The sequence below is a fragment of the Plectropomus leopardus genome, chromosome 6 (assembly GCF_008729295.1).
Source record: "Plectropomus leopardus isolate mb chromosome 6, YSFRI_Pleo_2.0, whole genome shotgun sequence".
Lineage (NCBI taxonomy): Eukaryota > Metazoa > Chordata > Actinopteri > Perciformes > Serranidae > Plectropomus > Plectropomus leopardus.
In genome coordinates this window covers 14996636-15023370 of record NC_056468.1, presented here as the reverse complement: position 1 = coordinate 15023370, position 26735 = coordinate 14996636, and the positions used below count along the sequence as shown (strand labels likewise).

At 41.6% G+C, this 26735-nt stretch overlaps 2 protein-coding genes across 6 annotated transcripts in view; one reads left to right on the top strand and one right to left on the bottom strand.

Moving 5' to 3' along the window:
* Nucleotides 1-16443, bottom strand: part of kiaa0825 (KIAA0825 ortholog) — a 130933-nt gene extending 114490 nt beyond the window's left edge. For both annotated transcript variants that reach the window (XM_042488197.1, XM_042488198.1), the window contains exons 1-6: nucleotides 16099-16443; nucleotides 12443-12595; nucleotides 4556-4718; nucleotides 3969-4139; nucleotides 2739-2915; nucleotides 2224-2548 (exon numbers count right to left, since the gene is read on the bottom strand). In XM_042488197.1, coding sequence (XP_042344131.1) covers nucleotides 2224-2548; nucleotides 2739-2915; nucleotides 3969-4139; nucleotides 4556-4718; nucleotides 12443-12573 — 967 coding nt within the window. In that variant the 5' untranslated portion in view covers nucleotides 12574-12595; nucleotides 16099-16443. The remainder of the gene's footprint in view (nucleotides 1-2223; nucleotides 2549-2738; nucleotides 2916-3968; nucleotides 4140-4555; nucleotides 4719-12442; nucleotides 12596-16098) is intronic.
* A 343-nt stretch (nucleotides 16444-16786) lies between these two features.
* slf1 (SMC5-SMC6 complex localization factor 1) overlaps nucleotides 16787-26735 on the top strand; it is a 37338-nt gene continuing 27389 nt past the window's right edge. For 3 of the 4 annotated variants that reach the window (XR_006105902.1, XR_006105903.1, XM_042488199.1), the window contains exons 1-14: nucleotides 16787-17064; nucleotides 17379-17490; nucleotides 18615-18693; nucleotides 18852-19077; nucleotides 19165-19318; nucleotides 19511-19636; nucleotides 19760-19825; nucleotides 20320-20466; nucleotides 20707-20876; nucleotides 21265-21399; nucleotides 21836-21989; nucleotides 22138-22306; nucleotides 22450-22595; nucleotides 23360-23469. Coding sequence is in view for 2 of the 4 variants with exons in the window: in XM_042488199.1 (XP_042344133.1) it covers nucleotides 17039-17064; nucleotides 17379-17490; nucleotides 18615-18693; nucleotides 18852-19077; nucleotides 19165-19318; nucleotides 19511-19636; nucleotides 19760-19825; nucleotides 20320-20466; nucleotides 20707-20876; nucleotides 21265-21399; nucleotides 21836-21989; nucleotides 22138-22306; nucleotides 22450-22595; nucleotides 23360-23469 (1820 nt within the window). In the remaining 2 variants the exon portion in view is untranslated. The remainder of the gene's footprint in view (nucleotides 17065-17378; nucleotides 17491-18614; nucleotides 18694-18851; nucleotides 19078-19164; nucleotides 19319-19510; nucleotides 19637-19759; nucleotides 19826-20319; nucleotides 20467-20706; nucleotides 20877-21264; nucleotides 21400-21835; nucleotides 21990-22137; nucleotides 22307-22449; nucleotides 22596-23359; nucleotides 23470-26735) is intronic. The other variant, XM_042488200.1, reaches the window with a different exon arrangement.

Below are 26735 nucleotides of genomic sequence, written 5' to 3'. Positions count from 1 at the left end.
TTTAAAGCCTGTATTGTTCTTGACCAGCCAACCTGTCTAGCACACTCCCCAGTCTCACTGCTCACCCCATTACACTCGGAAAACTACAGGAAAATGGGAAAAGACAAGAAAAGAAAAAGGGAGGGGAAGTGGACGGTGGAGAGGTGGAGTAAATGAAAAAGAGGGGAAAAAAGAAGAAGAGGAAGAAAAAAGAGGGCTGAGACCCTTCACATCTGTCTAGATACAATGTCAGAGCCTGCCTTTGAGTCGGTGGGGTTAAAAGAGGAGGCAGATCTCGCTGTGAACGCTGTTAAATGGTTCAGTGGTTTGACAGTGGCTGATGCTACAGACAGCGCTGCTCCCCTGGGAGCCTGCACAGTCTCCCAGGCATGGCTCTTATCAAAATATACCTACCGCCTGCCTCTACTGCGGAAATAAACAATAACACAGCAGGGAAGGAGGGGGAGATCTAAGGGAGTCATAGGACGCTTATGAAAATAGAATCACTTTTTTTCTCACCACTGTCATAATTGTCTTGACAATTATGGGCGTAGCATACAGTATAGACAGTAAAGTGTGAAAGCAGATTATGCATTAATGTTCAAGCTTTGGCTCTTAAGGAGCCATGGGCGTTAGGGTGGCGGATATGTGGGTTCTTGAGCTTTTTGGGAGGGGGGGACTTAAAACATGAACAACACAAAAATGTAATCCCAGTTGTAGCCCTCAAAGCAGTGTTGCAGCTGATAGTCAAACACACACACATACACACAAACACACACGTTAAACCAGCACAGGCAAAACTGCTCCATTTTACCATCATTACACAGCACGGGTCCCCCGCTCCCTTTGGAGCCGTGTTCTGCCTCCGGTGCTACATTTGACGGTTTGTTGAGCGGCACGTAGGTGTGTAGCCTCCGCCGCGTTACGTGATCAAACAGCCCAACTGACGCATGGCCAATTATCCTGGCTGCCTCCTCTCATCTCACATTTAAGGAGAGGGAAAGTAAAAACCAGGAGAGGGAGATGGAAAGAGAGAGAGAGAGAGGGAGGGAGGGAGGAAAAGACGCAAGGCTGGTGGTGTGTTTATCGAAGAATGGCAGATGTAAAAGCACTCTTCTCCCCATTCCGCAGGGAAGCTGACATGTGCACCATTTTTGAAAAAAGTAAACAATGGCTCACAGACTTTACATTTTTTATTGTGAATCTTTACCCTCAGCAAGTCATAAATAGGCCAATAAGAAACAAACAAAGAGAATATGGGGGGAATTAAGTATCAAAAGTGACACGGCATGTGAAGGTCTCCTCTCTTCTTTTGTCTTTGTGTGTAACACCACAGCTTGCTCAGTGACGGTGAAACATTTTGCATTAGTGACAAATATTAAAAGAACTTCACCGACATTTTCATCTCTCAAATATCCATCTCTCTGTGTGACAAGGTCGAGAGGATGTTAAACCTCTTTGTTAGTCCTGGACCAACTATTCCTTGGCTGTGCCGCTTAAGAGTAAGAGGAAGGCTAAGATTAATCAATTTCCCTTCTCCACTGTAAGGTCTTGTGTGATGGTGATGCTGCTGCTCTGCCCTTGTTATGTTTTAATAAACTTGATTTTGATTTATTTTTAATGGAATTCCCATAAAGAGGACAGCAGAGACACTTTTATCAATGCAATACAAACCATTCCCCGAGATTGCACAATACATATTGCTTCGGGTTCAAGGTGACGGAGAGAATAAACTGTGGTTTAAACACACTGCAGAAAGACCTTGGATAGTGCTTGTGCCTCTCTTGGGATCAGGGCTCATCACAGTTATAGATAAACTATGTGGTAAATTGTGTTTAAAAGTAGTTTTAAAAGGAGCCTTGGACCTGGACATGCTGCTCTTCTCTTTTTGTTGGTAAAGAGGAAAGTGAGGCAGACGGGAAAGAGGGCAGTAAAAAGAAAGCAATTACAATGGGAACAGCAGTTCCTGACAATCACTTACAGAGACATTGGCTGTGACTCAGATCACTACACACTACAGTTGGAGAGTAGCAGAAAAGTAAAAATAGAGAGGAGGGAGAGAGAAAAATCTTTAACCTTTATTGGGTAACAATAAGTTGCTGGAGGAGAGGAAAGAAGGGAGAGATGGAAGGAAAAAAGCTGCCTAACCCTAACCCTGCTCTCTAGGAGAGAGAGGTAAAGCAAACAGAACAAGGAAAAACGGTAAAATCAAATTTTAAAAAACATTCACTAAGAGCCACTTACCTACGGTTGCCCTCGACCTGGCTGAATATTTTTTGATCTTGCTGCTGAGAGTTGTGTTGTCCCTCAAGGCTGTCTCACATTCTCTCTCCATCAGGGAGGCCAGTTCTTGGGCCACAGTGCTGAGGTAGGCTGCATTCAGGAAACCCAGGATGGTGTGCGGTTCTGCAAGTCTTGAAAGGACTTGGAGCTCCTCTGTGAGGGCTTGGGTCAGAGCTGGGACCACAGACTGGAAGCCTCTCGCCAGTCTGTCAAAGCCGGTCTGACCGCTGGGGCTTGAGCTCAGGGCGGAGAGCAGAAGAACCAGCACAGACTGGCTTCTCAGACCCTGGATCAGTGAAATTAAAATAATATATCAATGTAAGTTCACAATGCAGAGCTGGAATTTAAAAGAACAACAGCACAGTTCAGGACTTAATTAGGATGGAAAAAACACTCACTGACATTTATGTTAAACACAACCAGAAATACAATATTTCACAAGATTTTTCCCTTTTTGTATTTTCATCGTACCACACCTGGTAATGTGTGAGGACCTCAGACTCAGGGTAAAGAAAGAACAGCTGTTGCAGACAGTGGACCCGGTCAGGGACGGAAATGTGTCTGGGTCCAGGAGGATATGGGTTGTGGGAAGACAGCCGGTCCAGCAGGTGGCGGCGCAGCTGGAGACGCACATCATCCCAGGCCTCCTGGATCTTAAGGAATCAATCAAATGAAGGGTAAGTGTAAAAACACACTGATAGTCAACAACAAACTGAGAGGGTTCCTAAACAAAATCCTTTGCAGTGAACAGTGTCATAATTCAGGTATTTAACAGATAGAGCACACTATTTTAGCATATACTCAACTGCTGAATTACACATTAGATTAAAAGATAGGTTCAAAGATAGGTTTTTAATTCTGTTATTAAATAACTCTCACATGCCCATAGGTAAGTGCGCTTAAATCATTCATTCCTGTTTTACTAACTTGATTTGACCAATTCAGACTGCTGTTAGCGTGACCTGATCTAGCTAATGATCATGGCTACGTCAACTGCTAGTCTCACTAGTTGTTTCTGTGTCCGGTGTGATGATGTCTCACGTCCCCAGCAAACACTGTAGTCCAATTAAGCCCCTTGTTAGCAACCGCCTTTTTTAAGATGCGTCAAAAGCTCAAAGTTGAAAATTGGGTTTATACGGATGCATATGTTGCAGAATAAAACCCCTAAATATCTTTAGCCTGTGTTAACCACAGACCTTATTTAAGGCATTTCATCGAAAAACCAATTAAAAAAACCCATAGACTTTAAGACAATAGGAACCGGACATGCAAAAAAGGTAATGGACTTCCATGTTTTAGGACTAATTAGTGTCTGCTTTTAAAGAGAGCATAGATAAGTTTTACTTTCTGTTTAGTTTGCCACCTGAAAAGGCTAGGAAGTACTGAGCTTACGACGGGATAAATTAGACTTGGATTATACTGCACACGTTATGTGAATATTGATAAACAGATGTTTTGATATCATTTTAATGTTTTAAACACAGACCTTTATGACTTCAATTCATAAAAAAATTTTATTTCTGTTTTTTAAGTCTTTGTTAACCAGAGGCATACAAGAAATACAAGGCTTATTTCACAGAGTCAAGGCAACATAGGGCAAGAAATTCATGTACAAGTAGTCATTTGGGGGGATATGTATTTCTTTGAGTAATACATGAAGTAATTAAATATTGAAAGATATTATTCAACTAAATTAAAAATCATACCTCTAATGAAGTGTCATCTCTGACTGTATGTACCAAGTGGATGAAGGAGGCAGTCAGAGAGGAGGATAAGGGGGTACAGGGAAAACAGATACCGCACTGGGCAGACACATCCAGCAGCAGCTGAAGTGTCACTTCTTCTTTCCCCTCCTCTTCAGACCTAAGGTAATGTTTCTAAGTGGGGACAGAGGGACAATGTTAATATCATTAAACTGGCTGCAAGTCAGAATATGAATGATCATAACACAAAAGTTAAAAAATATTTTTCAGACAAATTTGTCCACAAAGTGCACACACTATCTTCTTACATCTGAAGGGTCTTGTTAATAAAAAGGGCTGCAGATCAACAGATAGCTAAATGTTAATAAAGGAATGCCTGTGCAATGAAGTAGGAAACTGAGGATACTTGGCAATATCAGTGCAGATTGATGAAATCATTATGATCGACATAACCACCCCCGTTATCAGTCTTCGAGATATCTCATTTTAGAACATTTCTAAAGTTTTATTATCTATGAAATATTTAAAATAAATAGCACTATTATTATTATCATAACCATCAGTCAGTGTCATCATCACACTGCTATTACCAAAGCTCTGAAGAAGTCCAGCAGCTCTTGATGTCCTGTGGTAATAGGCCTGAAACTGTTGTGTGCCCTGATGTTGAACCACTGCAGGCACTCCGAGGGGCTCGGTGGACGCTCCCGGGAGTCCCCCACTTTGGCCTGGAGCTCCCTCAGCTGCTGTTCAATGCTGAGTGACAGGGAGATACAACGTGTAAGTCTGAAAGCCTTAGCTCTATGAAACAGTATACATTACCAGGCTCAGAGTAGAACAGTAAAGCACGCAGAAAAATAAAAATTAGCTAAGGAAGCTGAGTAGAAAATAACCCACACATATTTTCAATTTGTGTCACTTGTGTTTAATTCTTACAAAAACAGAAAGGAGTAAAATATACTGTAAGATGACAATTTAAACCAAATTTATCCTTAACTTTGCATTTTTTGTTGTAACCTGACTTTTAAGTGTTTGTATTAAACCTGGTTTATCTGGTAAGCTATGTTTACCAGCACACATGCAGCCAACATGTTCCTGTTCATCCAAACTCTCTTACTCAGTGTTTAACTGTAAAGATCTGTTGGGACGGTGTCTTTATTTTGATTGGAGCGCCAAAAAAACTCAAGAACAATACACACGACCAGCCACATTGCAGTCACACAAACTCGCAGACACCATTTTGAAGATGCACACAGACCTACACACCACATCACTTTGCCTCTCCCTCACTCTAATCCAGTGTCCGTACCGTCAGAAGACAGACACAGAAGCATCAACAGTAATGAACACAGACATCGATATATCAGTGTGTGAGTGTGTGCTAAGCATCTGGTGTGAAGTGGTGTTACAGGCATCGGCAGGCATCTGAGACACACACCTCTTGCCGTCTCACGTCTTACTCTTCCCTTTGAGACACACACACTAGTACACGCACACACACACGGACACGCACGCATAGCTCTTTTGATTTTAACAGACTGCATCAGCTATTCCGTTTCCCCTTTAATATGACAGATTAGAAATGACATCTTTGGGCTCAACATGTTTAGTCATTTCCATGCAAATCAATGCATATATATTTGGCCATGTAAGACAGTGTGTGTGCATGTGTGTTTGTGTGTGTGTGTGCGTAGGCCTACATGCCTGCATAATTAAACATGTTATGGTGTTGTGAATGCTGCTTTATTGTGTTCATGTGTGTTTGTTTGCCTGAGTGTGTATGTGTGTTATATTAGGTAAAAGAAAGGCTGTTATGATTAATCGAACAAAAATCAATTAAGAAAGGAAATCAGGCAAATGCATGAATGCCAGTTCTGATAATCAAATAATGGTATTAGTTTGGTTCAATACATCACTTGGTCTATGTGAAGTTGCAATCAGCACTTGTGACATTTTATAGGCAACATGATTAATTAAATATTCAATAAATAAATAACTGATGACTTAATTAATTAGTTCCAGAACTACATATCTTGTCTTTCAAACCTGAGTGTGTGTGTGTGTGTGTGTGTGTGTGTGTGTGTGTGTGTGTGTGTGTGTGTGTGTGTTTTAGGGTACGTGAGCCAAAGTGCCATTTCAGACAGCACATCCCCTACCGCGGGTCTATAAACTGCCTCCTGCCTGCTCCTGGGCCATGAACGCATCCAGATGTCTTACAATGGCAACACATTAAATAACCGTTCAATCTGACACACTTTGGTTTCAGAGGGGAAAAACGCAAGGGGATAAAATGTTATAGACTGTTACAAACCGCCATGCTCTAGGTTGAACACTGCCTAGTGGTATCATTCTCTCTCTCTCTCTCTCTCTTTAACTATCTCTTCTCTTCTTCTTTAGGCAGGCCAGATGATGCATCTCACTTTATTCTCTTGACACCAACTTGCTGACTGACAGAAACCTTGATTATAAAGTGGGTGTTTTTTCATGTGTTTGGAGTGATTTCATGCCAGGCAATATTTGTTAGACAAGTGCAGAACTTTCAAAACCATCATTAAAATAGGCCTTTATTGGGATTTTTTACTGCATGTGTTTGTGTATGTGTGTGTTACTTTGCATGTTCCTGCCTTTTCTTGTATAAACACTGCTAAGAAAATACATTGTCTGAACTTGTGATAGACTGTGTGAGTACTTTTAACTATGCTTGCCCAAAAGCTCACTCACTGTAAAACACAGTTACAGCAAGGTCAAAGCATACCAGCAAGGCTCAGGATTGCTGACGGCACCGTGTGTAAAATTAATAGACACCACTTTAAACAACACAAAGGAGTGCTCATACTGGTTTGTTTGTGCAACCTCTGACTTTGCTTTCTCCAAGAAAGATATAGCAATAACTTTCTGAAAAAAAATATTTTGGATACAATATAAAGGCTATTGCACTTTTCCATATTTTTTAATAATTTTACAATGTTTGATATTCATATTAAAATTGGCCAAAGTTTCAAAGTTGAACATATGTAAATGTAATCCCTGTGAGCAAAAACCTCAGCTCTTGACATTTTTCTTTACATGGTCATCTGGTCCAGGCAAGGTGTTTACATTACATACGGTGTTACATGTAGCTACAAGCACACATCACAAAACATGTAAACTTGGTTGGCAATGTTGCATTTTCTCCCCGATTTAAGATCATGTTTCTGCTTTAACATATCTGGTAGGGAAGAATTTGGTTAAGAAGCTTTTAGTGGAAATGTTTCACAGTAAAAAGTGCTGCTATTTTCTGTTACAGTCATTCCCAGGTTGTAAGTTCACTGTTGCACATGCAACTACATGATAACATCAGGGAAACATGTAATCTTGGTTGCTGATGGGATTAATTTCAATGATGGTGCAGAGAAAACACAAGGGTAGATGCAGACGACCCAGAAACGCTTATTCATGAGGATGGCTAAAAGAGGCTGGCCCTAAAAGAGAGTGCATCAGACTGAGAGCAACACAGGTGTTCCAGCACAGGCATTACAAGATAAAAGTGTGATTTTTATGTTTGTTTGCTTTTCAAATAAAGCATGTAAAAATGTTACAGTATAAATCCAAAATACAAATGAACCTGAAAATGAGTGTAATGGGCCCCCTTTAAAATACCAACACTTTCACTTTCTTTTTTTTCAATCACCAAGTTTGTGCAACATATAAAGAGAATAAATATACATTTAAGAAAAAAAAGGCAAAAAAGTTCTAAATTCAATTGCGTGGATTTCAGTCTTGTGCCATGTCTTGCAATGAAACCATGCTGTAGATTAAATGGCAGCACGGAGCAGTGTATGTGTGTTTATGGTACATCATAAACATGGATGTTCATTCTGGGCTCCACCCCAGGACTTCACATAGACAGCAGGTTTCAAATGGGCTTCCATCTGTATAGCTCACTTTTCAGGGACTCTCTGAAGTTCATTAACAGCAGAAAACGTAACACTATGGATTTGAACTGGGTGGCCTTTCTCTTGTTACTCAGGTTTATAACATAATTGAGGTTTTTAATTTCAGATTAAGCTTCCTAGGGCATCCACCTTGATAGCCAGGGACTCTGCGAGCAGTCGCCGAGACTCATTTTCACCATATGTGAACACGAGAGATTGTTGACTTGAAACCCATATAAAGCCATAGACTAAGACAGAAAGGAGAATGGCTTCTAGGCTTCATTCTCTCGTTCCACTCCTCATCATCTCACTCTGGCCTTCACTCAACAAAACAATGTACTCCAACGGCTACAGCAACAGCACTTGCCTCTTCAGATACATTCTCAAGCCTCACCTCCGCAGTTTTTCTCTCTCTATTTCCCCTCTCTCTTTTCTCTCTCCTCAAAACTCTTACTTTCCTAATTTTCTTTTCCGTACTCTCGCCTTTCAATTACCCCCCCTTAGGGCCTTGTGCTGTAAGTTATAAAGTCAATGTGGATGGTCTGTGTCAAGAAGTCCATCCAGCTCTCTACAATGTTGCGACCTTTTGCCCGCCGGTGTAAAAGCTACCTGCAGCCTAATCAACTTGGCAGGATTAGCTCCGAACCTGATGACTTCCACTGCCAGCAGCTCAGACGCCGAGGAAAGAGACAGAAAGAGAATGAGAGAAGAGGAAGGTAAAAATGGGTAAAAAACAGAGAAGTCACAGAAAATAAAACCATTCAACTATCTGAGTAAAGACGACAATGGACGAACCTGTAATGGCAAAAACGCCGGAGCAGAACTCGACAAAGGACCCGAGAAAGAGAAAAGAGGTAGAGGAAACTGGGAGGAAAGGATTCTTTAGGCCTCTTGACAAACATGTCAATCATCTTACCCTAACTGACACACACACATGCACACACACTTGCACTTTCACTGCTGAAGTGAAATCTAATTGTTTTTCAGACTGGCCTAGCTAGACAGTCGACACCGCAACCCTGCACCCCCCCCAACCTTCACCACCGCTGAGAGAGAAAGGGAACAACCGGAGGTCTTTTATTAGATATGATGGCACATTTCACAGCTCCGTGACTTACAGAAACCCAATCCTGCGATTAGTCAGCGCTTTGACGTTATCTTAAGTTCCTTGTCAGAATTAATTTAGTGTGGGTGGGCTGCTGTGGGGCTGTCTGTCTGTCGCGCTCCGCTCCCCTCCGCTCGCCTACAGGAGATGGGGGGGTTGGAGGCAACGGGGGCAGGAAGATCCCTTTCAAATAAGCCCCAGCTCCAGTCAGTGCCAAACCAGCCGCCTGAGAACTAAATATCTCCTCCATCAAAGGGCCCCATTCTGCGAGGGGAAAAGCAGTGAATGGGTCTGAATGAACAGGCTGAAAACAGATCCCGTCCTGGCCCAGCCCGTCGCCCACTTAGTGCCCTCAGCCCTCAACCCCCACCACCAGCCAGCCGGCCCAGCCAATGACACCGGAGAACCGATACAGCTGATATACTAACTTAACACACGTGTCACGCACAGCTAAACACAAAATCAACTACATACTGAGAGGACTACAGATCAGTATTTTTGTTCATCCAGAGGGAACCTTGCACGCTATTTTACTGTGGCAGTCTTTCAACTCCACTTGCTTTCACACACATCCTGATTATCAGAAGCACTCGCACACACAGAATCAAATTTAAAAGTATTGATATACCCTGATCAAGATTGGCAGGCGACTAGTGAGAGCCGTTTGTCTTGCCAGTGTGAAACTAGAGGCCTGTCTGCAGTCTCCTGGCCTGAACTGACACTTCATTAGAGATCTTTTCCTGGTAGCCCAGCACTCCCCGGCCCCTCTCCCCGCCCGACCCTGGACCGCGCCACTGTCCCATCTGATGAAAACTAATGGATTACAGCATTTCAATTTGGGGGAGCGAGCTCCGTTGTCAGCCTATCTTAATCTCCTTCAATTAGGGGGCAGCTCTTAGGCAAATCTCTGACATCTGAGAAGTGGGAGCAGGCCAGTCACTTTGACCCATAAACTGGTTGAAGTCTTTCACGGGTGTGGGCAGCTCTGTCTCCTACATCCTCTCGGCTTCCCTATCCTCTCCTCCACTTCCGTAATTTGTCCCAGACACTGATAAGTCAATTAGGCAGCAGGTGAATGAGCTGTGGATGTGTGTGTGTGGGTGTGTATATGCCTGCAGCCCACCCAGGTTGAGGCAAAAAAAGAGGCCTTGCAAGATTTTTGTTTGCCTGGATGAGCCCCGATAGTAAAAGGGCTATCCTGAAATAGTCTGGGAGGAAGTTTGCTACAGCCTGACAGACACTGACCAGTGGTCCCCCACAGCGAGAGGAGGATTGCCTTATTTTTAGCCCCATTCTCCATTATCTGGATGCTTTGTTCTCATAATGGTTATCCTACTCCCATCTGCAGGAACACAAAATAACCCTTTAATGCTTAGAAAGCAGAAAAATGGCCCGGCCTTCTGTAATAAGCCTTGAATTACCTACCCAAGGGTTTTCGTTTCAAGATGTGGAATCTTCAATTATTATGTCCCCATTTAGAAGGAGGAAGGAAAGAAAGAAAGAGAAGGGGAGGGAGACAGAGAGACACAGAGAGAGAGACAGCGTGAGAGAGGAAGGGATGAGTCCTAGACACTAATGGTGCCAGAGTGAGGCTTTGTTCACTTGCTACATTTAGCCTGTCCTTCATCATCTGCCCTCAGCCTCACAACGCCACAAACGATAAAAGACCTGAAATATAGATTTCTCTTTTTCTTCTCGCCCCATGTCTCTCTCTTTATCACTCTATTTGTGCTCTCCAACTAGTCCCGTCTGCCATCACTGAGGGACTACTATATTTCAGTCTTCTGTGACAGCGCACAGAGAAAAAAAAATCTCATTTAGGTTGCTACACTGCATTTTCCTTCAGAACACATCGTGGCAGGATTATTTAATTAATTAATGAAATTGAACCACCATAAAAGATTCCCTTTTCAGTTTATGTTATCAAGTACTTGACCCTTAATTTTTCAGGGAACATTTTCAGATAGTTCTTAAAGTTTGATCATGGCTTCTTTATGAATCTCAACACAGTTATCTCAAATCAGCCCAACCCTGAACACTCATATTGGACAAACCAGGTCATTGAGAAAATCCGTCTAAGGCTACACTGTAACGAAGTGCTTATTCTTAAACCCACAGTTACCTGTAACTAGACAGATTTATCTCATGTGTTACCTTATATTTGAATCAAGGCCTGTACATTTTCACTATATTAGTTGAATACTGTTGAAACTTTCAATTATTGTACATTACTGACTGCACAGTGAAATGACAGTCATTTTAAGCTTTTTTCCTACTGTGCAGAACAAGAAGACACAACTACAGAAATTATCTTTTCTTTCATTCCTCTGCACTGCTGCTGAAGCGACACTTTCCCTGTCATAGGTCTTTGTACTGCATGTTGAGTGAATGCCCCTTTAGATATCTGTGTTTGGGATCAGGAAATCAGATTTTTAAGGCAGAAAAAAACTGATTTCTGATCGTTGTGTTAAACTGGTGGCTCTCAATCCTGTTACTCCAACTAAGGAAATCAGACAGAGCTGAAATAAAGGATTTCTTTCAGGTGAAACAAATCCCTTTAATTTACATTAAATGTTGTGATGTATTTGAAAGGAGGCATTTGCAGAAGTGGGTACTTTTTTAAAGCTCAAGATACACGACATCAACGTGTTTAACTGTACCATTCAGTCTGTCATATGTATGAAGATACTGACTTGGTAAAGTGGCATTTGAAGATTGACATGATTGAACTTCATGGAGGAGAAAGGCAGAGTGGCAGAGAGAGAAAGAGAAAGTAAAGGACAAAAATATGAATGCAGTCTTTCAGCTCTTCGTTAAAATTTCATATGTCCACCTCTGGAACACTGTTCATATTTCTCGTAAACAATATTACCGGTGTTTTTTCTACATCTGTCAGTCATGCGGGTCGCTCCTCTCTTTAAAATCACTCCTGCTGGTGTCTGCACACATTTAGCATAAAGAAATCTGAGCCCTTAATGTCTATACAGTGTGAGCAACAGCTTACACAGATGTGAGCTTTTATTGAAAGGTGATATAATCCATTGAAGTAAACATGAAGCTTTAATGATGTTTTGTCAAAGCTACTGTTTAACATTTGTTTAAATGTGCCAGTGTTGTGCTCTCATAGTTAATTGCACATTATATTGTGCTCCACTTCCTGTCATTCACCTGAGATTCACAGGCAGAAATGGAAGGCCCCACCAGGAAATAATCCCCCCCAAACAGTCTGCTTTAAAAACTTAACTGCCACGTCCGTGTCTTCTTATTTGGGGCGCCTCTGTCAGCTGGGACAGTATTTAATTTGAATCTGGCTTTGACATTATAAAGTTTAAATTCTTAAAGTGGTGTAAAAGTGAATGGGGGACGTGTGAAAGTCAAAGAAAAATGGCAAAACTCTGAAGGACATAACTATTCTAATTCAGGCTTGAAAAGATCAAGGTGCTTTTGCAACTCTGACTGACCTGCTGGCATTGAGATTGAGTTTCTCCTCTGTGTCTTTTAGGAGCTGCTCAAAGTCCAGCTCACTGGAAACTCCTGGAACCAGCAGCTCCACAAAGGCATGGTCTTCAGGAAAATCCCCCGGCCACTCCATGCCACTCTGCGAGGAAAAGGAACTGAAGACAGAAAGAGAGAGATGAGTATAACATTAGAAACACTCCACATGGCATGTACCAGTTCATAAAGCAAAATAATGAGAAAGCCAGCACTGGTGTCAGGATTAAATCAACAATTTAGACTGACACCAAATAACAGAGATCTGGAGTGCTGTATTATCACAGCTGTCTGTCAAGAAACTGAACACACAGGCACACTGTGTACACACACACCCGCAGTCATGTGGACCATAATAATTTGAAATCTCCTCAAACAGGAGTCTTATTAGGCGGCACAAATCAATTGCACCTGAAACACCTGAAACAAAAGGAAGCGTATCATCAGCAAAAACAGTTTCTTCCTCTTTCCTCAGACAATCATTTGCAGTAGAGGGACCCCTGATCAAAATGCATTGCCTCAGCCTCTAACCATTTCCACCTACTGACACTAGTGAGTTAACAAAGAAAAAAAAAACAAAGACCAAATAAATAAACAATGAGGTGAGATGCTCTTCAGTCGAGGCTTTAAATAAACAACTCATCTCCTTACGTCTCTGCCACAACTGAGGGCCGCCCCCCTACCCTGTGGTGCTTAACGCTCATGCTAACAGCCAATCCCACGCCGGTGCTGCGTTGCTGGGTCTCATATCAACATTGTCATCAACGCGAGTCAAGTGGAAGGTAATGGAGAGTGTCTGTGTCAATTTGGCTTTCTCACACTCCGCCTCTCGCCCCTTTCCTCGTCATCTGCTCTGATTTTAATAATCCCTGTCAAACTCCAAACAGCTCCCCACACTCCGCTCCGCTTCTTCGCTGCTGCATACAGTCGATGCCACTCTCCCTGACAGGGCAGACAGGAAGCTCAACATTCATTTAGCCTGCACAAAGGGAGGCCTGTCCAGCTGGACAAATATTATTTTCCTCCGCTGACAGCCTCACCAGTTAAGCTTGTCCTTTATTATTTCTCCCTCTCTTCTTCTCTCTTACTGTTTCCCCTCATCATCACGCTCCCTCTGCGCCACTGTCTGAGAAGGGGTCTGTACGCAGCCATCGCTGAAAGGGAATAAAATTTTAAATCCAAGGATTAGGAACTCAACATTGTATTATTTGGGCTGAGCCAGACAGTGTGTGTGTGTGTGTGTGTGTGTGTGTGTGTGTGTGTGTGTGTGTGTGTGTGTGTGTGTGTGTGTGTGTGTGTGTGTGTGTGTGATTATGAATTGTGTGTGCTGACTTCAACACCTCTTTAAGTGTATGAAAGACAGACAGACAGATGGACAGGTCTGCACGCTGTAATGTCTGCTGGGTGTCTACCTCCTGGTCTTCCCAACATATCATCTGTTATCTTGAGCAAGAGTGTGTACATGTAAGTGAGTGTGTGTCAGGATTCTCCAAGCAGCACACAGGGCCTCATTAGTACTATACTTTAAATCATCCGGTCTCCATTGTCTTGTCATTAGCTCTTTACAAAGCAGATGTTGGAGGAGCCCCTGTGTGTTTCACAGTGTTGCAACAGGGACAACTGGGCCAGGCGTTGAGACGTTGCCTGAGACATCCACTCCACAGCTATTAGAACAAGGGAAGAAACACAGCTACACACAGACACTCACACACACATCACTGTCCTATCTCTCTTGCTGCTGCCTGTCTACCCCAGCTAGGCTAACACACAGGCCCATTTACAGTAATGAGTTTGTCCTGAAATATTTAGCAGCACGTCCCCCAGGCCGTCGCTTTAAAGCCACTTAGAGCATGTCAAGTTAAAGTCAACATTATTTTAAAGGAGGTACCTAACAGTCTGCTGTGAAAGAAACATCATAGATTAAATAGGTGAATTTTCTAAGATCAGAATACTGCAGAGAACTATCTCATGCATGCCCAGGGGGGGGGACGGGCTTCACCGTTACCGCGCAACCATGTGGTCCTGCTACACTGCACTGCCTTGACTGATTTTCTTCTTTACAGTAAGTCCTGTCTGCTTACTGGTGGGCTTTAATCTCATCAGATTTGATATAGTGAAATTTCTGTTCAATTTAGGCAGCACTAATCTTGTTAAAATATATTGGTCACTTTTTATCTATACCATAGGGAAATATGTGTACATAATACCTTCCTAAAATATGTTGTGTAAGACTGTTCCGAAATTGCGACGCAACAACTTGGCATCATCATAACAAATGCCCATGTGATTAGCCTACACTGAGGGGATGAATAATACATGACTTAATCCTGATATTACTTGTCATTGCTGTTTTGCAGAATAATCATCATCATTCAGCCAGTATTAAAAGTACCCTGAGCAATGAGTCAATTACAACTATTGGAAAACAAGACAATATTGTCACACTGAAGCAGTTCATATTGTGAAGCTTATTGCATCCAACTATCATGATTTCAGTAAACTCAAATACTCATATCCTAAACATGCATCAGGAGAACTGACAAAAACCTAAAGATCTTATTAGTTGTATTAGATGATTGAACGGATAAATAATCTGTCATAATGTTCAAAGTAACCAAACCCATACATACTGCAAATATTCATAGGGCTGCAACTGTAACACCGTATCTGTGACACATCAGATTATGTGACCCAGAATCAGACTCCCTTTAAAAAAACAAAAAAGAGTTTTGAGATTGCAAGTTGTTGACCGGTTAGGGTTCAGGGCTCAGCCACGGATTCTGACAGGTCATAGAATATGGTGTAACACAATAATTATTTGCAAAATCAATAAATCTATCATAAGTGATCAATCTTATGGGGTATAAAATGCCAGATAATAGTGAAAAATGCACATCCAAATGACCAGGCCCTTGATGAACTGTGCTTGAAATGTCTCGTATTTTTCCAACTAACAATTTAAAACCCAAAGATATTTAATTTACAGTAATTCAATATAAAAACAAAGGAAAGTTGAAAATCATCACATTTATGACTTTTGAAAATAATTGATGAATGATTAATTGAATAGCAAATTTGTTGTTGATTCATTTTGTTAACCTGCTAATAAATGATCAACTAATTATGTCAGCATTAGGACTCAAAAGTGCATCATACTGTTATTTAGTATCATTTTATTTGATTTTTTTTTTAGCTGTCTTATCTAGTATCTTATGGTATGGAGGCATTTGGGCTATGTGATATCATTTAATATGAAACATTCAACTGACAAAACATATAAAACAAAGACAAGCAGCTGAATATCACAATTTAAGAAGCTGGAGTTGCAAATATTGGGTACCTTTTTTTCACTTGTTAAATGTTAAATCAGTTGTATCAGTGTTTGCAGAGCGACACATAAACTAGAGAGAGAGAGAGAGAGAGAGAGAGAGAGACCATACATAGTTGTTTATCTTGTGGTGGTATTTGGCCATGTGACCAGACACATCCTTTAGACCACAGCAGCTCTATGCAACAAAGAATTAGCGCAAACTGCAGACTGACAAAACGCAGTGAGTTCACGTGGCGCCTGTACTGATTCAGTGTTACTTTGAGCGACAACACATGCATGTTTTGTGCATCTTACCTCTCATAAGCTCCTTTGTATTCGTCTCTAGTTTAATGTCAATCCAGCACACGTTGGGAAAACATGACCACCGTCATTTCTGAGTCCCCTATTGCAAACATGTGCCTACGGCAGCTCGTTGTAACTACAACAAAACGGCAAACCAAGACAATTCAACAGCAAATATGCCACCACGTAGGTCAGTATAATTAAACTGCAGCGCTGGGGAGCTTATCTATCGCCGTCACTGAATGTTAATGGAGCCGTTTTTGCAAACAGCCGTGCGGTTTCACGAGAAGCCTCTCCGTCAGAATCAAGTTACTGCAATCGATCGATCTCCGCTAATCAATCAGTGCAGTATGATATGTTATTGTCGTTATTTCCGGGGATAGAAAGCGTCCGTGACAACAACCTGGAAGTCGCTCTGTGAAAACTTCCGCTCTCTGGAAGATTTCAACTAACAAACCAAATGGGGGGAAATAACTCCATGTATACGTCAATAAATGCGTTTTCTACCAATATTAGATAACGGTCTGCAAAATACACAATCTTAATGTGCTTTTACGTCTTTTGAGTCGAATGTGTAGTCATATTAGAGTTGATAATTGGTACAAATATTTAGTCCGATATGAAAAATCTCCCCTCTTCGTGATAGTAAGCTATCCCGCGAAGCTGTCAACATACGGCAGTTGGGCGGTGAACTCGCTAACATCTATCAACCGGTTATTAACAGTAATGATCTGAGTTGTTATGAATCTGTCTTTGCGCAGTTAAACATATTTCCGGAAGAAGCATCAAAACGCTGGTATAAAACACTGCTCACTTTATGCTATATCAGTGTCAGATATGTCAGAGTTTTGGCGCGCCTATACGTAACTGGGAGGACATCAGAGTTTACATCGGTGGTATGAGGAAAGGTAGTCAACTGTGATTAAGACTACAGGGAATCGATTACTGGTGGATGAACAAGACTCAACTCATTGTTTGGTAATTTAATCAATGCTAAGACTCTTAAGCTGACAGGTTATTTAAATCATTTCTTAAGGCAGAAAGTTTTTTTTCCACATGGTTTTGTTTGCAAGTAACTAGGTCCCGTGTGTAACGTTAACTACCTGACTTAGCCAAATTAAACGCCCTAAACATATAATCAAATCGAACAATGCAAATGCTCCCCTTCCTGTTTTTTTTTTCAGTTGTGTGCTAAGGTACAGTTAAACATGGCAAACCATGTGATCCAGTCAAACAAGAATTGCAGCATCGACTGAGGTCTCACTTTGTCACGTCTTTATTTTCGTCGTCAGGATGGCGAGCAGCACGCACGTTTTCCAGATCTCTGGGATCAAGGTCCGTGAGAAGAAGAGAGTTTTGGTCCAGAGCATCCAGCAGCTGGGGGGAACATACATAGGTGGCTCAGTAAGTAGAGATCCCTGAAACAAGATTTTAGGGGAAAAGGCAGATGCACCTTACCCAAGACTATTTACTGAATATGAGACACTTTAACCAGAGCCCTCGGTGATGTCCGAAAACTGGTAACTAGCCAGCAAAGCAAAAACCATTAGGTCTGTCAGGTATTGCATGAAGCCTAAAAGCCTAACAGTTTTTTGTTTTAAACTGTGAGATTTTTAATCTCCTTTCTATTCCTATAGCACCCACTTCCTGTGAAAGTGCTTCATTATATCACAGTACTAACTGTGATGTAATGAATAAATCAGACAGTGCAGTGCTGACCTGCATTCAGTCACAAGGACTGGCAGTATTGTATTGTGTGTGTCATGCACATAACTGCACTAAGTAGGCAAATGCGGTGGTTTTTCATCTTTGTGTTCTTAGTAAACATGCAATAAAATTTGCCTCTTTCTGAAAGCAGTCACTCTTACTGCAAGTTGGCTCCTGTCAGGGGTGTGTTCTACTGCAGTAACTTTAATGATAGCCTTGTTCTGAGACTATGGTTTAAACACCTCATGATACATTTTTACAGAGTTTGAATCATTGTATATATTATATGGAGTACATTTTTTAAAAGATTAATTCAGTGTTGTATAAATTATGTGAACTAGCCCTTCTTTATTTTAGTTCAAGTCTAAAACTTGCAGTATAATTCTCACAGAGACAGCTAATGAAGTTAATCAATGATTTCAAGCTAACTGTAATTACATCCAGTTATAACAGTGTTTTTTTTTTTTGGTTTTTTTTGCATGTGAATAGTTTTGCCTGATCAAGTTTAAGACTATTGCCATGTATAAAAAGTGACAATGAAGGCTTGTGCTCAGACAACAACACCCACAAAACAAAAACATGACCCACAATATACAGTGCATACAATCAACAAATGTAGCAAGTAGCCATAGCACAGCACCACCTTGGCCTTGTCAACTGCTAAACAGTGGAACTTAGTTTTTGGAACGAGCATTTAATTTCAGCCATATCATCCAGCCTCACCTTTGGGAATCAATTTTATTTAAAACCTGAGTCTAGTCGTCTGCTATTTAATATTGTTTGTTACATGTCATGAGAATGATGCCATGTTTATCTTTAAGGTCTATCAGCACGCCAGCACCCATCTCATAATCCCTCAGGTTTTGTCCAGCGAGAAGTTTTTGGCAGCCTGTGCTGCAGGTCAGTCCTGATGGTTATTGTTATAATGATGAAAAATAACTCATATCTGATCATCTTGATTTTATCAAGACTGCTCATCGAACTGAACTACTTTCAATGCTTCACTGTGTCCATCAAGTCTGACTCAACACCATTGTTCTTTCATCTGATTTGACCAGGAAAGTGGGTTGTGACTCCAGAATATGTGCTGGACAGTGTTAAGAATGGCTCCTGGCTCCCAGAGGGACCCTACGAAGTTGCCATTTCCACAGGAGCCACGTCCTCTTTCTACCCGGTCAGGCAGTGGAGGGAGAAGGTGGCCAGTGGGAGACTAGCGGGGGCCTTCCAGGGCTGGAGGGTCCTCCTCATGGTCCAAGAGCCCACACGCAGGGCCATGTTCAAGCGGTGAGGTGTCATTGCCAATCACAACAACACCCATGCATGAATAAAATGTTGCAGAATATGATACCTAATGAGTTTAATCTTTCCCAGGCTCCTAAAAGCAGGCAGGGCCAAAGTATACCATAGCCCTCCTCCATCTCACGCCTCTGTCACTCATGTCATGGCTAAACCCTTCACAGAGGACTCAAAATCCCACAGTGCTCCTTGCTACCCTGTTAGCCACATTGTCCAGCATCTCTTTGGGGTATGTCAGACTAATTTATGTTAGAAACGGTCCTGATTATCAGGCATCTCATTGATCCATTTAATTTCTGTGCAGTCAGCACTCTAGTCTTAAAGGCTTTTATTTTGAAAGGAATATGAAAGTTTTTTTGAATATAGGAATATTAGCCGAAAAGTCTCAAACATTCTAGTGTTTTTTTTTTTTCTCCGGCAGAGCAATTTTGTGGATATGTTTGAGATAACGGCTGATCATCCAGCAAAGCTGAAGAAGGACAGCATCGTTGATGTGGACCTTTCTAAGCTGGAGACGGAGCTCAGGGACTATGTCATCAAACAGGAGGTTTGGATATGTTTGATGGTGTCTGAAGCATAGTTTCTCTTAGGTGGTCTATATTCTGCTCACTTGAACGACCCTTTTTCCCTCTGTTGTATTTGACAATGCTAATGGGTTCTTTTGCTATAGGGCGGGCCGAGACTGCGCTTCCTTGAATTCATGGGTTACCATGACCCATACCGTCCACAGTCCCAGGTAGACATGCATACATACCCACCCTCGATCACTACCATACATCTCTAAAATAACTATGTTTTTCATCAAGAAGATCAGGTCATTCAATTTCCTTTGTGTCATACATTTCAATGGAAAGTGACATCGAGAGCAAGGGCACATCATATTCAGGTCACCGATTTAACCACCACTGTCAGCCGATCTGAGAGTTTTGATTGGCAGGCCTATTAACAATACTCTCCACTGTCCTGTCCATACCTTACCCAAGTGGATCTCCATCAGATTGCTATTATAAGTGCTCGTGTATTTCCATTCTGCACTTTCTAAATCCATATGCTGTTTGCCAGTAACAGACACTTAGAAATGACCTCCAGGAACTTCTGATGCCCATTCACTTCCTTTTCCCATTACCCTCCTGCCCTCCTCTTTCTGCCGTCCGTCTGTTTGAGTGCAATGTTTTCTTCTCCTTTCCATATACCTCTTTACGTTTCATCATTGTTCTTTTATTCCTCCAGGCTACAGAAACAGACTTCAGTAATGTTGGTACTATGATAGAGTGTGGTCTCTTCATTGAAGCCCTGGACTCAATCAGAAGTGCTGTGTACCCAGGCCTGCTGCCACCGGCGTCATACCTGGTCTCCCTCTTAGAGTACGCACAGCAGGTAGGACCAGAATTACCAGACTGCAGAAATCCCCACCTGCTGCTACATTAGCCTCAGGAAGCTGCATCAAAGTATACCCTTTTTCATTACATTTTGAGAATTCTGGTAGCTGCATTTTTGGCTTTTTTTGTCACTGTCACTGGAATAAACGGTGCTGTGTGTTTGACATTTTTTTTTACAGTGCATTCAAGCATACGAACTTGTCAAACTTAAATTGTTGTCTTTTTCACTATGTCATAGGGTAATGCCACATCTGTCTTCCTGAGGAATTTCCAGCAGGTCATGCATAACCTGCTTGTTACCAACCCTCCTTGGCTAGCCCCCAGCACAGTGAAAAAATATTTTACCCAGGTGTTGCAATGTCCTCATTGTAAAACAGGCTTGTGGCCCTTCCTCAAGACAGCCATCAGGTAAATTTTATATGAAATGAGATTTCTCAAAAGAAATTGCACTTTAAGGTTTAAAATTTCATACTAGCATGCTATTTAATGTGCTAAAACCATCTGTGAGATCTTTTTAGATATTTGTAAAACCTTAATATGAAACAAACAGTAAGTAAAAAGCATAATATTTTTGGTAATATTACAGTATGCAAATAATGGACACTATGCTGGGAGTAGAAATCCCCACAGTGCAACAATGCAGTGCAGAAGAAGATAATGATGTTGATAGCAGACGATGGTGGACAGTGACTAAGACAGCTCTGTCACGTCAAATACGCTTCAATTTAAGTGTAAAAGTAGAAAAAAATAATTTCTGATATATTTTCTGTTTCTCTGTTTCCTTGTATTCTTTCAGTTACTGCCTGTCTGGTGAGCTCACCTGTCACCCACTCCCTGGACCTGCCCTGCCAACTCTGTTACAATTCCATAGTGACCTCCTGGCATTTTTCCTCAAGCTCTTCCAGGGGGAACTCCATTCTGTCAGCGCTGGGTAACTTTGATATAAACTGATATTTGCAGTCTTTCTGTTTTTCAGCTTATTGTTTATGCATGGACAGAGTTAAAGAGGAATTTTATCGCAATTATGATTTACTTTCCAGAAATTCAAATGAATCGTGTTATTTTTGCTAGTGTGTGCTGCTACACAAAGATGTCGGAAGATTTTCATTCATAGCATTGAAGTTACATACTTCTACAACTGGTTAGAGTCTATTTTAAAGATATGCCACTGCAAGACTTGAATGAAACTAGATGTGGAATATTTTATGTTTGCACAAAACCTTTAAGTCAACAGCTGTTTGATACTTCCAAAAAACTCCATGTAATATGTTTACACCACTGTTTTTTGTTCTTACAATAATTGTATTTGCTACTTACATTGGTTGGTTCATTCTTCCCTCATCCACCCCTTCTCTTCTCTGGCTCAGTGATTTGATGGTGCTTGAGGGAAGCGGAGTCTCTCAGGCTTCAGCAGCAGGATCTCTGCTGTATGGAACCTTCTGGACTGTGTGGGAGCGCTCCACGCTGTTGTCCCAAGCTGTGAAACAACTAACCCAACTCTTGGTGTTGGCTGTCATTGAGGTAAAAACATGGGGAAAGTGTGTTATATCACCTCAGAAGAATGCCAGTTGGGTCAGATTTGTGTTCAGACCAGATTTACAAAGTTACTCCTCACCTCCTCTTAGAGCTTGCTAACTCCATGCTGTGATGTTGTTCATCCTCACTGTAGGACCACACTGAGAGGGACGAGAAGCAGAAGCTGCATTTGGCGGACACCCTGCTGGACCTCCTGTCTGTGCTGGTGGAGTTCTGGTGTCAGCAGCACTTCAAACTGAACCGGAGCCTGGTGGAAAAGGGTCTAAAAGACCTAGCAGAGCATTTTGCTGTTATAAGCCAGGGTATAAAATTAAATAGAAAAAAATAAGTCAGTCAGTCCATCACTGAAGTTTGGTACCTGGTATTTCAATTTTGTTGTACTTGTGCAATGACAATAAAGACATAGTCTTCTTCTGATGTATTGTCCCTCTGTTTTGTCCTGTAGATGTTTCTCCGTTGGGTCTGGCAGAGCTGGTTGTCAGGATTCGCTCTACCAGACTTAAGTTGGTGATAACAGATGCCATATTCAGGAGTCTTTGCTGCAGAAATGGATTCACAGTTGGAGATGAACCCCTCTCTCTCAAGAAAATGGTCTGTGTGTGAATGTGTGTGTTTGTGACTGTTTCTTGTTCCTCACTTACCTCATATTTCCCATTACTAACCCATGGGAAACCATTTTTTTATCAGTCCTGTAGTCATTTGGCCTTCAACATAATTTGAGGCCTGCACTTCTTACTTGTGCAAATCACAACATGTGCTGCTTAGTTTAGTAAGTCAAGAGGAGTATGAGTGACATTTTGTAAAGTGTAAGTTTGGAGAGTTCCTTTGGCTCCCATTTTCAGTTCATTCACTGGAAAAAAAAAATCAATTTGCTTTGAATTTGCTTTGAAAATGTTTTTGGCAAAATAAGAGCATGTAAGATCCTAAAATTCTCATACTACATGTATCAAACACACCAATGTTTGTAGGAAATAAAAAAAGAAAGAAAGCAGTTGTAAAAAACTAACAACATAATGATTTAGAAAGATGTTGATTAATAAACCAGTTGTAATTATTTTTGTTTCATTTTCCGACTTTGCTTTTGTGTTATGCTAAAAAGGCATAAAATACAGATGTACTGCAGTAGTTCACATGGCAGCGTGAAAATTGGTATAGATTATATTACAGTTCTCTGCTAGAGACACAATGTTGGCTCGTGTGGTCTACCCATTATGATACATTACAGTAAAACATCTGGCTTTCTCACTCAGTGCTGATGTCTTTGTGTTTCCTCAGTTTCCGTAAGACACACAGACATCCACTTGTAATATAAAGGCACTGTCTAACCTTGTGTGTGTCTGTATGACTTCTGACAGATGCTGTCCTACCTGCCTGCTCTGGGAGGTTTAGCTCAGAGTCCCACAGGTGCCTGTCTCAGGACCAGACCCACCTCCCACAGCTGCACTAGCCAGGGGACCGGCTGCAGGTCAGTTACACACAGCTGCCCGTCTTAACCACTGTCAGTCTTTCAGGTACATTTTCAGAAGAGCCTGAAGGGGAACATGTGAGGACATATAAGCAGAGGGGAGGGCTGCACTCAGGCTGATAGTTTACTCTTAATAACTTAATACATTAAATTACACATGCTTTCTTATTTCAGTCCTGTCTTACACTTTAAACTACCACACCTTAAGTAAATTTACTTATGTTTTAAGATCAGCTAGGGAATTTCAAATGGCAGTCTGTGCAGATCATTACAGGTCTGCTGCTCTTCTCTCTTGAGACTCAGTGTCGTAGGTGGTCAGAAAAACACTTAGGCTAATTGCTTGAGATTTATATAAGCAGGAAAAATCCTTGAGTCTCTGCAAATAACCAGTTGCCTAACCCTTTTTGAGATAAATCCAGTCATTACGTTCTCTCCAATTGTGGTTTGTTGCTTCACCAAAAGTTTATTAAAAGCCGCAGTTGGTAATTTCTAATAAAAACAACTGTTTGTCTCATTTACTGAAATAAAAATCATTCCTCTGCCCCCTTTGAATTGCTTAAAATGGCCTTACTGCACATGAACAAAAACAACCAATCACAGCCTGATGAGTCTCTAAAGCTGCTGTCAATCATGTCAATCATGGCTCGTGAACTGCGTCTAACTGTCAAAATAGGCAGCATTGATCAAGTATGATTCAAGATTCCTTGGCTGCATTGCATATTTCTCACCTCAGATGTTTACGGAAACATATTTTAGTGTGCTGTTAAGCTAGAAAATAAGAAAGATGGTCTAGTCGGTGCTAGGGATATCGCTTTACTATCTCCAATATAGTGGCTGGGGCACACACTTTTTTTTACTCTCATTTTACACAAAATAAACAAATGTAAAAAAAAGTTCTAATTTTACAGCAAAACAGTACACTAAACAGTACAGTAATAGAATATTGATTCATATTTGATTAGTTCGAAAGCAGTGTAAGATTATAGTTAATGCCATTAGAGGCAATAGGAGGAAGAGGGACATTATCTATTTTTCAACAGACTATGTGCCTCATTTAATACTTTTTGTAACAATGCAGTTTCAGCAAATGTGACAAAAAAAGTATATTCATAAAAGTTACCATCTGTAGCTTTAAGGAAGAGTGCACATTTAAAGGGAATAGATAAAACGAACAAAAACTGCTGTTGAATAGTGTACATGTTGCTGGTTAGATTTCACCCAGGCTTAAAGATCAAATTAGCTGTATCAGTCTTTCATTTATCTTTGAATCTTTTTTTGTGTGGCTAAAACAACCAAACTATTCAACCAGCAGTCGACTCTACCTCCATTGTTAGGTTTCCACCCATAGATTTGAGGGCAAAACGGGTGAAAATGTACAGGCCCGATGAGAAATGTGAGTGAAAAGGAACAAAGGAACACCTGGAGAGAGGATGAATGTGTGTGTGTGTGTGTGTGTGTGTGTGTGTGGGTGTGGGTGTGTGGGTGTGTGGGTGGTTGGGTGGGGGTGAGGAGCAGAGACGCATGAATGGAGGGACTGAGGGAAAGCTGGAGAGAGGCAAATGGAGGTCAGACAGAGCGTGAGGAGTTGGCATGTGATGGGTCATGCCCAGGTCTGATCCTATCAGTGTGTGCTGGCTGACAGGAGGGGTGCAAAGGGAGGTTAGACCCCCCCCTCCTCAAACACACACACACACACACACACACACACAGTGCTGTGTCTGATTTGGACAGGGAGCCGACAGATAGACAGACTAGGATATCCCATCAGGCCTTTGTGCCTTCCCTTACGACCACCAGCTCTCAGCCTTTACCCCCTTTTATTCACCTCTCTTGATCTGCCCTCGTATACTAAATCCCTCTCTGAATACAATCACACACACACACGCGCGCACACACACACACACACACACACAGTCCATACTATCAGACATCTGCTGCTCCACCAGCAGGTAGTTGGCCTGGAGAAGGGCAGGCGCCACCAGAGAGCAGGTTCATGTGAAGGCTACTGGTTCATGCACTGACCCGATCCCCTCTTCCCTCCATCACTGCTTTTTACTCCTTCTACTTTCTTCTTTCCCCCCAGTTTTAAGGTTTTAGTTTGTTTTGACACCGACATGAGAGGAACTGAATAAAACAAGGCAATGCAATCTGTGCGGATGAGATAAAGAAATGCCAAAGGGCATGTAAAATCATTTGACCCTGAAAGAAAGAATGAAATCAAAATGACAAAGCCTGTGATGAATCGAGTACAGAAACCAAAAGGAAATCTTGTTTCCTCATTTTTCACGCTTGACTTCACAATATTATATGTGTTTTCAGTGATGTCGACACTCTTAATCAATTAACACATCTTGAGCTGAAGCATGTATGATTCTGACACACTCCTCACTCTGAAAGCATTTTCAATACAACTCACTATGTTGTTGGAGCTGCTGTGACGCAGTAAAATAATTTAAATATTTTATTTTAAGAAATCAACTATATTTATTGTTAGAGCACTTGTCAGTTATTCATAGTCCTTAACAAGATAAGACATAAAAAAAACATCCTTTAAAAGTCTGAGTTTAAATAGCACAGTTTTGATTTAACAGAGAAGTATCGGTTTTAGAAAATGGTTTCAGTTCTGTTTTATCTGCCTTTTCAAACTGCTGGTAGAACGCAAGAGAAAAGTCCTGGTAAGATGTTTGGTATTGGATATATGAAAAGAGCAGGAGCAGGTCAGAAAGGTTGAGAGGAGCCACATGACCCCTTCATCTTTCATTTCTGGCTGTTAGAACGCATTAGGCTGTTTCACTTGAGACTGCTGGAGTCGTCGTGTGTGAGATGGCGAGTGTGCTGCTTCTGCACCAACAGACAGGCTGGTATCAGGGCACACGTCCAAGTCATACCAAGCTGACAGGCCCGCTGATTGACCGACTGTTGAGATGGCCGTTTGACTTGCCGGCTGGCTGCGTGGCAGTGAGTGCTGTTAGCAGAAGGGGAGCTACATTTTTCTCCTGCTGGTTCAATCAAACTGGTTTCATCAAACTGTATTGCTGTTATCTTTTCAAGCCATTTAACAATGTCATTACTTTGGCCCCATCTCTTTTGAGCAGACCTGCATGTAGTCAATGTCAGCTGGATTTAAGAACAGCCTGTAACTAGTTCAGCTCAGTGTTTCCAACAGAATTAGTCTGTTTGTGGCCTTAGCAGCTGTTGTCGGTGGGGGTGACAATGACAGCAAACTTTCAATTTCTTTTTCTTTTCAAGTGTGTCCCTTTGTATCA